General features: G+C 30.7%; 2 protein-coding genes across 2 annotated transcripts in view; one reads left to right on the forward strand and one right to left on the reverse strand.

Moving 5' to 3' along the window:
* LOC113386545 (carboxypeptidase B-like) overlaps positions 1 to 1,689 on the reverse strand; it is a 4,690-nt gene extending 3,001 nt beyond the window's left edge. The window contains exon 1 of the mRNA XM_026624325.1: positions 1,618 to 1,689. Coding sequence (XP_026480110.1) covers positions 1,618 to 1,689 — 72 coding nt within the window. The remainder of the gene's footprint in view (positions 1 to 1,617) is intronic.
* A 2,008-nt stretch (positions 1,690 to 3,697) lies between these two features.
* Positions 3,698 to 11,537, forward strand: LOC113386925. The gene is made up of 5 exons (XM_026624682.1): positions 3,698 to 3,754; positions 6,454 to 6,525; positions 7,660 to 7,774; positions 8,793 to 8,932; positions 11,282 to 11,537. The coding sequence occupies exons 2-5, from the start codon at positions 6,467 to 6,469 to the stop codon at positions 11,370 to 11,372; spliced, it is 405 nt and encodes a 134-aa protein (XP_026480467.1). The 5' UTR covers positions 3,698 to 3,754; positions 6,454 to 6,466; the 3' UTR covers positions 11,373 to 11,537.
* Positions 11,538 to 11,832: the final 295 nt, after the last annotated feature.

The following is an 11,832-nucleotide window of genomic DNA, read 5'->3' on the forward strand; positions in this document are numbered from 1 at the left end:
ATTACACATGCCCATATATTTTATAATATAAACTTGATATAGACATATCAAAAACATAATATAACTAGTGGTGTATGGCATTGTGCCTTGAGGCAAATTGCTGGAACTTCCCGTACCGTAATATAAAAATATTCGAGGAATATGAAACTAGATTATTATAAATACTGTAACTTATATATGCTCACAGAAAACTAAATATACAAAACTTAATCAATCGAATTTGAAATTAAAGACATTGTCTAATTTTTATAAGAATTATATTAACTGAATTACAAAGTTAACACTTTCCACTCGCTCTGGCGGCAAAATACATATAAATTTCGCATTTCACGAGTGGAAAGGGTTAAAATTATTTATTTCAAGTATATTAGTTAGTTTTAGAATTTCAGCAAAAAAAAATTAAAATTCAATTTATTTTCGAAACTAAAATTTTTTTTTTCAAAAGTAAAAAAAAAAAAATATTTTTCCCCCAAAAGCAATTGTTTCCTCAACACAAGCAGAAAGTTTTTTGAATCATTCGAATCGGATGCTTAGTTCTGTCAGAGACTGCCATTTTTTGCACATTAATCTCGGTATCTCCGAAACGGGTGGGACCTGGCTTTGCGAAAAACTAATCAGCACATCTTCCCGTTAATAGCAATAGAATTTTTTTTAATCATTCTAATCGGGTGCCTGGTTCTTGCAAAAACGAGTTTAAAATCTCACTTTTTGTTCGTATCTCCAAAACGGCTGGACCTGCCTTTGCCAGAAACTAATCAGCACATCTCTCTATCAATAGGAATCGAATGTTTTTTGAACCATTAAAATCGTTTGATCCGTGCTCCCGAAAACGCGGCAAAATTGTATCCACACATACATACACACACACAAAAACACACATACATCATTTTTTCTAAGGTATGCCAAAATGTTCAGAAACCTCTGAAACGTAAAGATATGCAAAAATTATCATTTTCGATTTTGGACGATTACGGGTAAAAAAGTAGATGGAGGACCAATTATAAATGCAGTAAACTTTAGAAAAAAAATTAGTGCAAGTGTTTTAGACTATTTCATTTCAATTGCACAATTGTTAATGAAACAGTTACTGGTTAAGTATTTTCTACCGTTGCTGGTGTTTTTCTAAGAGAGTAGTATAGTACCTAGTACTACTGTAGTAAATAGGAGTGAGTCGAGTAATAATAACGAGTCAAAGGTTACTGCGGCGTTTGTCTCAAATAGTGAGTAGAAGTATACTTCAGTAATTCTATGAAACAGTACGAATGGCACAAATGCTACAACTGGCTAAAATGCGAGCTTTTCTCTACTACACTGGGGACTTAATATAACGCTTAATGCCAGAAGGACCATAAAAGACCAGGCCTCCTGCCGGAACAGCCACTATAGGGATATATATATATATATATATATATATATATATTATATATATTAAAAACAATTGCATGCAACCTGCCCAAAATAAATATTTGAGATATCAAAATAAAGTCATTCTGTACGTCTGAAACACCAAACATGCATCATCGTTCAGCAACCCTAATGCATTTAAAATTGTAAAATTCAAATTCAAAAAAATTGTAAATATTTATTCGTCTTGATTGTACATGTCCAACACTCTACTCCTCCCCCCGCATCAAGTTGTATTAGCAACTGTGCTGTGACGAAGTATACAGAAGTGTGCAGGTGCGTCATTTTTGCCAGAAAATTTAAATTTAAACTATCATAATGTATCGGTTTAACCAACTCTAAATTATATATAGCCTATTTCATTTATCAATTAATGAAAATGTGTAACTATTTGTGTGTTTGCTACATTCTTTGAATAGATAAATGTGAAACTAGTGGGGTGCATGGCATCGTGCCTTAAGGCAAATTGCTGGAACTTCTCGTACCAAAAATTAAAATTTTTAAGAAAGATTCATTTTTTTAGAACTTTGAAAAAAAATCATATTTGAAATTTTTTAAATTTTTGATCGAACTTGATCTTTTTGAATTTTTTTTTTATACATTAAAATATTTTTGTAAGTTTTTGCCTTTTTTTCAAAGCAATCGCTATATATTAGCTGCGTAGAAAGGAAATATTGAAGCGCATGGAAAAAATGTATCCGCACATACATACATACACACACAGACACACATACATTAATTTTTCCTTAAGTATGCCACAATGTTTATAATTTGCTGAAACTTTTGCGATTACTATAACTTATCCTATGGGAAGTTAAAAATCACACCTGGGGTTAGTTGTAACAAAACATTGGGGCTAGTTGTAACGTACAAGAATGGTATTGTCTGGATATATATATATATATATATATATATAATTTATATATTTCTCAAATAGTGTCATCCATAATGAAAAACACTCCATTTACCCTTTCCCAGCAATTTCATCTACTCGACTTGGCTTTTCTCCTCAGCTTTTCTTTTTTTTTTTCTCTCAAATGAATAAAGTCAAGTCATGCGTGCTTTTATTGCAAGTGATACATCCATATTTTATCCGCGATAAAACTCTTCCCTTGATTTGCATAAAAACATTTTTGGCAATTCTGATGTATTCGAGCAATTTGCATATAACAGTTTTAGCCCCCGAACACATAATAAAATGTTATAATATTCAGAAAAGGCCACACGATCATAAATAATAGCTGAGCTGTAAAAATATTATTGAGATCATCTTAATAAAACCTATAATAAAAGTTTTTTAATTTAAAATTCAAGTTTAGCCAAAAGCTCTACAAAATTTATAGAAATACTGTGAAAAAAATTTACTTACAGAAAGCGAGATAAAATTGGTTCTATTACTAACTAGATAGAGGTTTGAGAAAGGAGGGTGAAAATTTAGGGCTGTAAGAGATTTTTAAAAAACACACCAAAAAAATTTGGTCCAAAAAATAAAGAAAAATCTTAGAAGTTGCTTACCCTTACATAAAAAATAAATAAATTATCCTCATACGACAGAGTACATTCCTATGCATACCAGATTTGTAGTAGACTTAATTTTAAGTAGTTTCTTTTAATAAAAATGTGTTTTACGAATACAGTTATAATTAAATGAGAAATATTCTTAATTTATCTATCCAGATCTGTATATATTATATATTCTTTTTCCATACAGGATTTAATATTTTAATTCCTATCACGTGCCGTGCCAGGATTCTGAATGCATTATTAGATAAACCCACATGGCAGAAATGTATATTTAATTCGTTTTGTTATTTCATTTGTATTACAAATGCCACCGAATTATTTCACAATATGTATTTCCATTCTGAAACAAGAGTAATAATATTATTTCTCGGTAAATGGATTTTGGATCTCACCTGAAAGCATGTACTCACGTTGTTTAATTAAAAAAATCAGGTAAAGTGAAGAGGATAAATTTGTAAAGGATTTTTAATATTGGATAAAATTTTTTGCTATAGATAATATGCTATTCTAAAATTTATATGTTAATCATCTAAATAAATAAATTTTTAAAAGCCCAAAGTTTCTACGATACTTCTGAATTTGCCAATTTCGATATCAAAAAATATTTTGATGATGAAATTCCTACTGAAAATATCTTATTACCGGATTAATTCAATTAAGATAATTTATTTTCTGTTACTACTAAATTTAATGCTGTATCCAAAATATAAATAAATAAACATAAATACAAATAAAATAAATTTAAAAAATAAATTTCTATTTCAGTTCTTTGTGGAGTCGGTGTGGATGTTTTAGTACATGGACATAATGGAGGCATATTAATTATGTAAGTTTAAAATATTTAAAAGTATAAATAATTGTTATTACATTATCTAATCAATTTATTTATTTTGTATTATCTTTTTAATTTATTTATTTTCGTTATGTTTTAATTTATTTATTTTTTAAATTTTATATTATTAATAGTAAGTTTTTGGTTTAATACAAAATTTATAAATTTTAATATAAAGATCACAAAAATAATAATTTTTAAATTAAAACTTCTTTAGGCGCGAATACGGTGTAGCTCAGAGAAAACGCAACGGAAATGTGTTACGCCAAATACTGATTCGTCATTGGCCAACGATGTCGTCATTAGAAATAAGTTAATTATTGATTAAATAGTTAATTATTAGATTAAATTAGTTTGTAAAATAATTAGCGCGACTACGATGTAGCTAAGAGAAACGCAACGGAAATGCGTTACGCCAAATACTGATTGGTCATTGGCCACGATGTCGTCATTAAATAAGTTAATTATTAGATAATATAGCTAATTATTAGATTAAATTAGTTAGTAAAATTATTAGTGCGACTACGGTGTAGTCAGAAAAATGCAACGAAAATGCGTTACGCCATATTGATTCATCATAGGCCAACGATGTCGTCATTAGAAATAAGTTAATTATTAGATTAATACAGTAATTAGTAGATTAAATTAGTTAGTAAATTATTAGCGCGACAACGATGTCTCAAATAAAACGCAACGGAAATGCGTTACGCCAAATACGATTCATCATTTGGCCAACGATGTCGTCATTAGAAATAAGTTAATTATTAGATTAATATAGTTAATTATTGGATTAAATTAGTTAGTAAAATTATTAGCGCGACAACGATGTAGCTCAAATAAAACGCAACGGAAATGCGTTACGCCAAATACTGATTCATCATTGGCCAACGATGTCGTCATTAGAAATAAGTTAATTATTAGATTAATATAGTTAATTATTGGATTAAATTAGTTAGTAAAATTATTAGCGCGACAACGATGTAGCTCAAATAAAACGCAACGGAAATGCGTTACGCCAAATACTGATTCATCATTGGCCAACGATGTCGTCATTAGAAATAAGTTAATTATTAGATTAATATAGTTAATTATGATTAAATTAGTTAGTAAAATTATTAGCGCGACAACGATGTAGCTCAAATAAAACGCAACGGAAATGCGTTACGCCAAATACTGATTCATCATTGGCCAACGATGTCGTCATTAGAAATAAGTTATTATTAGATTAATATAGTTAATTATTGGATTAAATTAGTTAGTAAAATTATTAGCGCGACTACGGGATAGCTAAGAGAAAACGCAACGGAAATGCGTTACGCCAAATACTGATTCATCATTGGCCAACGATGTCGTCATTAGAAATAAGTTAATTATTAGATTAATATAGTTAATTATTGGATTAAATTAGTTAGTAAAATTATTAGCGCGACTACGGGATAGCTAAGAGAAAACGCAACGGAAATGCGTTACGCCAAATACTAATTCGTCATTGGCCAACGATGTCATCATTAGAAATAAGTTAATGCGATTAGTCCACTTGTCTAATTGTAATTTTAAAATATTTTGAATAAAATTATTAGCTAGTTTTGCTAATATGGATAGAATATAACATTTCAATAATATATTTTTATGTTTTTGCTTTTATTTATTTATTTTTATTTTTATTCACCACAGTCACTAAAATTATGTTTTTTTTTCAAATGAATATAAATTAGGTATATTGCAATAACTCTCATTTGTAACTTTACATAAATTTTTCAGTATGTCTATTTTTCGTAGGCCTATAATTCTTTACAGCGTTGGTTTAAAAAAAACGTATAGAATTTTCAAAATCATCTCAGAATTTTTGGCTGAAACGTGACCGAAAAAAATTACATTTTTCTTCTAATTAGATGATTTTATATTAGATTCGCGAGAAAATCCACCAGACAGTTTTTTTAGAATTAGCAGAAAAGGGCAAACTTTTCACCGACTAGCAAAAAATCTTAAGTTTTACATATGTAGTATTTTAAATAACTGATGACCTGTTCTCGTATCTACCTGTATTTTCGGCCATAAATTTCACCGTAGACTAAAATAAATTTCCGTCCAATTTTACGATAACATCCTCACTATATCTACGTGATTCTCCTGATTTTCTCCAGATATCTTATTAAAGTTCGGACAGGAGGCAGTAAAACCTAACTATAAATAACTGCCTTGGAAAATGTGAAAATGTGAAAATGTCAAACGACACACACATAGGACACACACACATACAATAGAGAAAAACTATTTCTGCAGCAGAATGAAGAATAAGATCTCCCGGAGATAGGTGCAAGTTCATTTACGATTTCATATTTTTCAAAATGACATTATAAAACGCCAGTTGATAAGATAATAGAGGAAAACGAGGTCAAACTTTTAGATTTTATGGTTTGCTGTATTAGTCGTTTTTGGTAAATAAAGACTTTGCCAACTATTCATCAGAAGTTAGAGTATCACACTCGTGTTATCTTTCGAGAAGTCCAAAAATTATGAAGTTAGAATATGTAAAATTCAATTAATCAAAAATTTTAAAATGTTCTAAATCAAAAAATCTAATCTAATTTTTAAAATTCTTTTTGATCTATTCATTGTAATTTTTTTACTAAATAATTTTAAATAACTCCATAAATTATTTACTATTGATACAAAAAAATGTATTTTTTCAGAGTTGTTTCTGCAATGATATTATTCTTAGAAACGATGTGGTGCGTTACGTTGTTTCTACAAATATGTCTCAGGTAAATAATTATTAAAAGTTCTATTAATTTGGATATTAATTAATTCATTAATTTTTTATGTAATTTAATTTTTATATGCATGGGTATCATTTGTTTCTCAAAACTAAAATTACAAGAATAAATATTGGTTACCAATAATGCCAATTTTTTTGTTATTCTTTATTAACTTTGCCTTAATAATATTCTAAATATAATATTTAGCTTATATTATATTGAGACTATAATTATCCAAGCTTTTGCTGTGTAGAACTTCTTATTTTACTCTATCATAAACGAACAATCTAAAGTATATGCCAGGACTCGAACCGAGTATTCAGGCATGGTACTGGCTGAGCTATTCAACAATCTAAATTTTACTCAATTTCAATCCAGCAAATCAAATGACAATTCTTGGTCAGTGCCAGGACTCGAACCGAGTATCCCTGGCTCGTGAGTCGGGCATGCTACTGACTGAGCTATCCAACAATCTAAATTCTACTTAATTTCAATTCAACAAATCAAATGACAATTCTGTGTCTGTGCCAGGACTCGAACTGAGTATCCCTGGCTCGTGATTCGGGCATGCTACTGACTGAGCTATTCAACAACCTAAATTCTACTTAATTTCAATCCAACAAGTCAAAAGACAATTTTATGTCAGTGCCAGGACTCGAACCGAGTACTCCTGGGCTGTGAGTCGGGCATGCTACTGACTGAGCTATTCAAAAATCTAAATTCTACCTAATTTCAATTCAACAAATCAAATGACATTCCTTGGTCAGTGCCAGGACTCGAACTAAGTATCATCTTTGGTGTGTGAGTCGGGCATGCTAATAAGTGAGCTATTCAACAATCTAAATTCTACTTTATTTCAATCCAACAAATCGAACGACAATTCCATGTCAGTGTCAGGGAGTCGGGCATGCTACTGACTGAGCTATCCAACTATCTAAATTTTACTTAATTTCAAATCAACAAATCAAATAACAATTCCTTGTCAGTGCCAGGACTCGAACCGAGTATGAATCGGACATGTTACTGATTAAGCTAGTCAACAATCCTAACTCTTTTATTTTCAATCCAATAAATCAAATGATATTTCTATGTCAGTGCCAGGACTCGAACTGAGTATTCCCATTTTATTATTTATTTCAGAGATGAATACAATGGCCTAATCAGCTGTTGGGACAAATCAAGTAATTTGTTAGGAAGCTGGAGATTGGCTCCACCTTATGTTGCAATTGGAGTTGCACTCATAGTTTGGCCACAGGTAAATATGAAATGAATATAATATAAAATAAATCGAATATTAATATACAGGGTGTCCCAGAATTCAACATCAAACCGCAACGGAGTGATAGTATTGCTGGGAAAAATAGAAAAAAAAAATATGCCAGATAGTTTGATAATTATGAGCTCTCAAGTCATAAAAGACACAATTGCCCCACAAGTTTTCAAGAATTAAGATTGTGGAACGATTTACTAATAATTATCGTACAAAATTTATTAATAATCATAAATAAATGTACAAAATAATAACTTTATTTATTAGTTACGTTGTTATAAATCATTTGAAATAAATAGAAAAAAAATCTATATAAGTATATTAATTTTTGTAGTGATTTTAAAACCAAATAAATAATTCTTGTTTTATTATCAAATATTAACACATTTATATGTTATTATGTTATCAATTATTATTGAATTTCACTAATATCGATTATATAATTTGTATATTTTTTGTTCAAGTATGAATTTAAAATTTTCAAAACTGTTTTCTTGGGAAGCCTTCCTCTTAAAAAAACTGCACTAAGTGTCTTGGCAAGTTTCATCAAAAATTGACATCAGGATTGTAAAATGGTGGAATACTTGATATTTTCATAACAAAACATGATAATGGGACCGATTTTCCCATACAGAATATGGACAAAATCCATGTGGTTGCTGTGCAGTCAGGCGTCAGATAGAAACCTAACCTAGAAACCGCACAAATGCCAAAAAACTATTTTAGACAACAGGGTGTTTCTGACCCAGGTTCATAACATACGAGTGACGTTGCAGTTTGTATAAAACGCCTGAATGCACAGCACATACATGACATTTTGACATGTATTTGCTGACATTTTGACAGTATTCAGTATGATTCTGTCACATAATGTATGGAAGTTGGAGCGTAACATTGCCTTGCCATAACATTTTTTTGTTATGCGGCAGAATCTGTCTCTATATATTTTATTTTATATTTGATATCATGATTATATATATTTTATATTTTGTGTTTTTTTTAGGGTTTGTGGCTAAGTCCAGTCGCTGGTGGTATGCTGATAGTTTTAGCTGTATGTCATCTTTTCGAAATCTGCAGGGCGACCACCAGGGGTCGAAGGGACACTCTTTTACCTCAAACTATACCTGATGCAGATTTAGAGAGGTAAGTTACAATTTAGACAGGAATTATTTATCTGCCTGTTTACGTATCAATGTATCTACCAGTTAAACTGTTTACCTGTCTACCTGTCTACAACTTACTTTAGTTTATAAATCTACCAGCCGATTTATAGGGTAATTTTGCCATAACAGAACTCATAAAGTGGCGGTGTCATGGTATCTTATGCTTGTTTATTGGCAGTGAAAATTGTGAAAAGGTTTATCTATTTGCTGCGCGATCAGACGTATTTTATATATAAACAAGCAAGGAAGAATCTTATTATAACAGAATCTTCGATGATGCAGTTATCGATGTAAAATAAGCATAAGATAGCATTGGCATAACAATGCTATTTTGTGAGCTCTGTTACGGTATAATTGTCCCATTAGTCTCATTTTTTACTTTTTACCTGTTTACCAGCCTAACTGTCTATCTACCTATATACCTGCATAGCTGTCTATTTTCGAATAAACATAAAATTATTATTATTATTATTTGTAATTAATTCTATTTGTATATGATTGTATAATAATGATTAACAAATGCCAATTTTTATCAGCATTTCCAAAAACGCAGGACTTGCCTTTGCAAAAATGTAATCAATTAAAATTTAATAAAAATATTGGTAATGATAATTATTTCGTTGTTTTATAAAAAATATTTGCAAGCTGTCTCAAAGCTCCAATTATTACAAAACCAAAAAAACTATATTGTTTCTGAGAGCAAACTCTTAAGAAAGAGTTGTTTTTATATTGTCCTGATTGTATAAATGTCCTGCAAAATAAACTGTAAGCCTAAAATTTGTCTTCAAAGTTTATGTTAACAAAGTCAAATAAACAAAAACCACAACATTTCTAATTTGACTCTTAAGGTAAATTTTGGCCCTTTGTTTTTTTTTCATAGGGCTATATATAACTGTTGGCAAGGAATCGTAGTCAATTTCATCTAGTTTCACCCTGTCTAACTAAAAGAGGGTGCTTTCATATAAAATTTGTGAGTTGTTTGACCAAAACCAAAAAAATGTCCTGAATTTTCTATTTATTGCTAAAAAATTAAATATCAAATTCAAAGTCGTTTTATTCAAAACTTCGGGGTGTATATAACTGTTGGCATGGAATCGTAGTAAATTTCATCTAGTTTCACCCTATCTAACTGAAAAAGGGTGCTTTTATATAAAATTTGTGAGTTATGTAAAAACCAAATAAAAGTCCCGAATTTGTTGCTCGCAATAGTTTCCCAAATAATCTTTTGCATTTGCAAACATTCTCAAATCAAACTTGACCATACCGACGACACATACGTCATCATTATTAACTTTTTACTATTAACTAAACCAGTTTTTTTACCTTTCCGTAGGGTAAGTTATAGTAATCGCAAAAAAATCGAAAATGAAAATTTTTATATATCTTTACGTTTCAGAGGTTTCTGAACATTTTGGCATGCCTTAAAAAAAATGGATGTATGTGTGTGTGTGTGTATGTATGTGCGTGTGTGTATGTGCGGATACAAATTTTCGTCGACGATTTCGGGAACACGGATCAACCGATTTGAATAATTCAAAAAACATTCGATTCGTATTGATAAGGAGACGTGCTGATTAGTTTTTGGCGAATCCGTTCCGAAAATACGGGGCAAAAAGTGCCGAAAACGGTAACTCAGTTTTTTAGAGAACGGAGCGTCCGATTTGAATAATTCAAAAAACATTTTACTTGTATTGACAAGATGAAGAATTTATCAAATTTTCATGAAGGCAGGTCTAGCGTTTTCGGAGATCTAATGAAAAAAGTAAAAAAAAGCCATTTGGCGGTTAAAAATGATCATTAGATATATGCACATCAAATTATCAGATATTTTATAGAGATTTCAACAATAAGTATATTTTTTTTACATTTCTATGAGTTCCGTACCAATGCTTATGCGTTAGACGGCGGCGCGGCACTTGCGCGCTTTGACATTTTGTCTCTATGCAGTTCAAGCAGTACGATTGCTTTGAAAAAAAGTTTAGAATTTCCAAAATATGTCGAAATAAAGAAAACATTTTTCTTTTCAAAAAAATTTTATCAAAAAAAAATTTTTTTTCAAAAAAAGTAATTTTTTGTCAAATTTATAGTTTTTCAAAAATCTTATTTTTTCGAAGTAAATTTTTTTCAAAAATGTTAATCGTTTTAAAAAAAATAATAATTTTTGGTACGGGAAGTTCCAGCAATTTGCCTTAAGGCACGATGCCTTAATTGCCTTAAGACAGAATTCCACTTACAGCTAGTTCTCTCGTGAATGAAAATTCAAAACCCTCATCTCATCGTATGACTACTTCTATTATTACTAGGATTTCATTCCATTTCTTTATTATAGGTACGATGACATTTCCGAGATCCTGGACGACACGCTTCCGTCTCCGGTGACTCCCATTCCGGAAGACGACGACTATCGCGAGGACATCTGACCGGAAACCGACGAAGTAGAAAACGACGACGACGGAGGCGGCGGCGGAGATAGGCGAAAGATACCGAAGCAGGACGAAGACTTCGATTCGGCGAAGTCGAGGGATTTTAAACAAGGATAAGATGATTGCGAAATTGTGATTTGTAGGGTAGTAATGGATAATGGATAATGGTGATCTTGCATTGAATTCCGGGATATATTAATATATCCAAAATCAAATTTGTTGTTTTGAAATGGCTGGACATGTCTTGCCAAAACTGTGATCAGGTCTTCGTTTCTTCAGTATAAATAAAATGTTTTTTGAATCATTCAAATCGGACGCTTCGTTCTTTCAAAAATTGAATTGCCATTTTTGTGTTTTTTGTCCCGTATCTCCGAAACGGCTGTCCTGCTTTTGCCAAAAATTAATTACCACGGACCCGTCAATAGGAATCGATTTTTTTGAATCATCAAAATCGGTT

The sequence above is a fragment of the Ctenocephalides felis genome, unplaced genomic scaffold (assembly GCF_003426905.1).
Source record: "Ctenocephalides felis isolate EL2017-DRISC unplaced genomic scaffold, ASM342690v1 CF-g0.4_SCAFFOLD_03571, whole genome shotgun sequence".
NCBI lineage: Eukaryota > Metazoa > Arthropoda > Insecta > Siphonaptera > Pulicidae > Ctenocephalides > Ctenocephalides felis.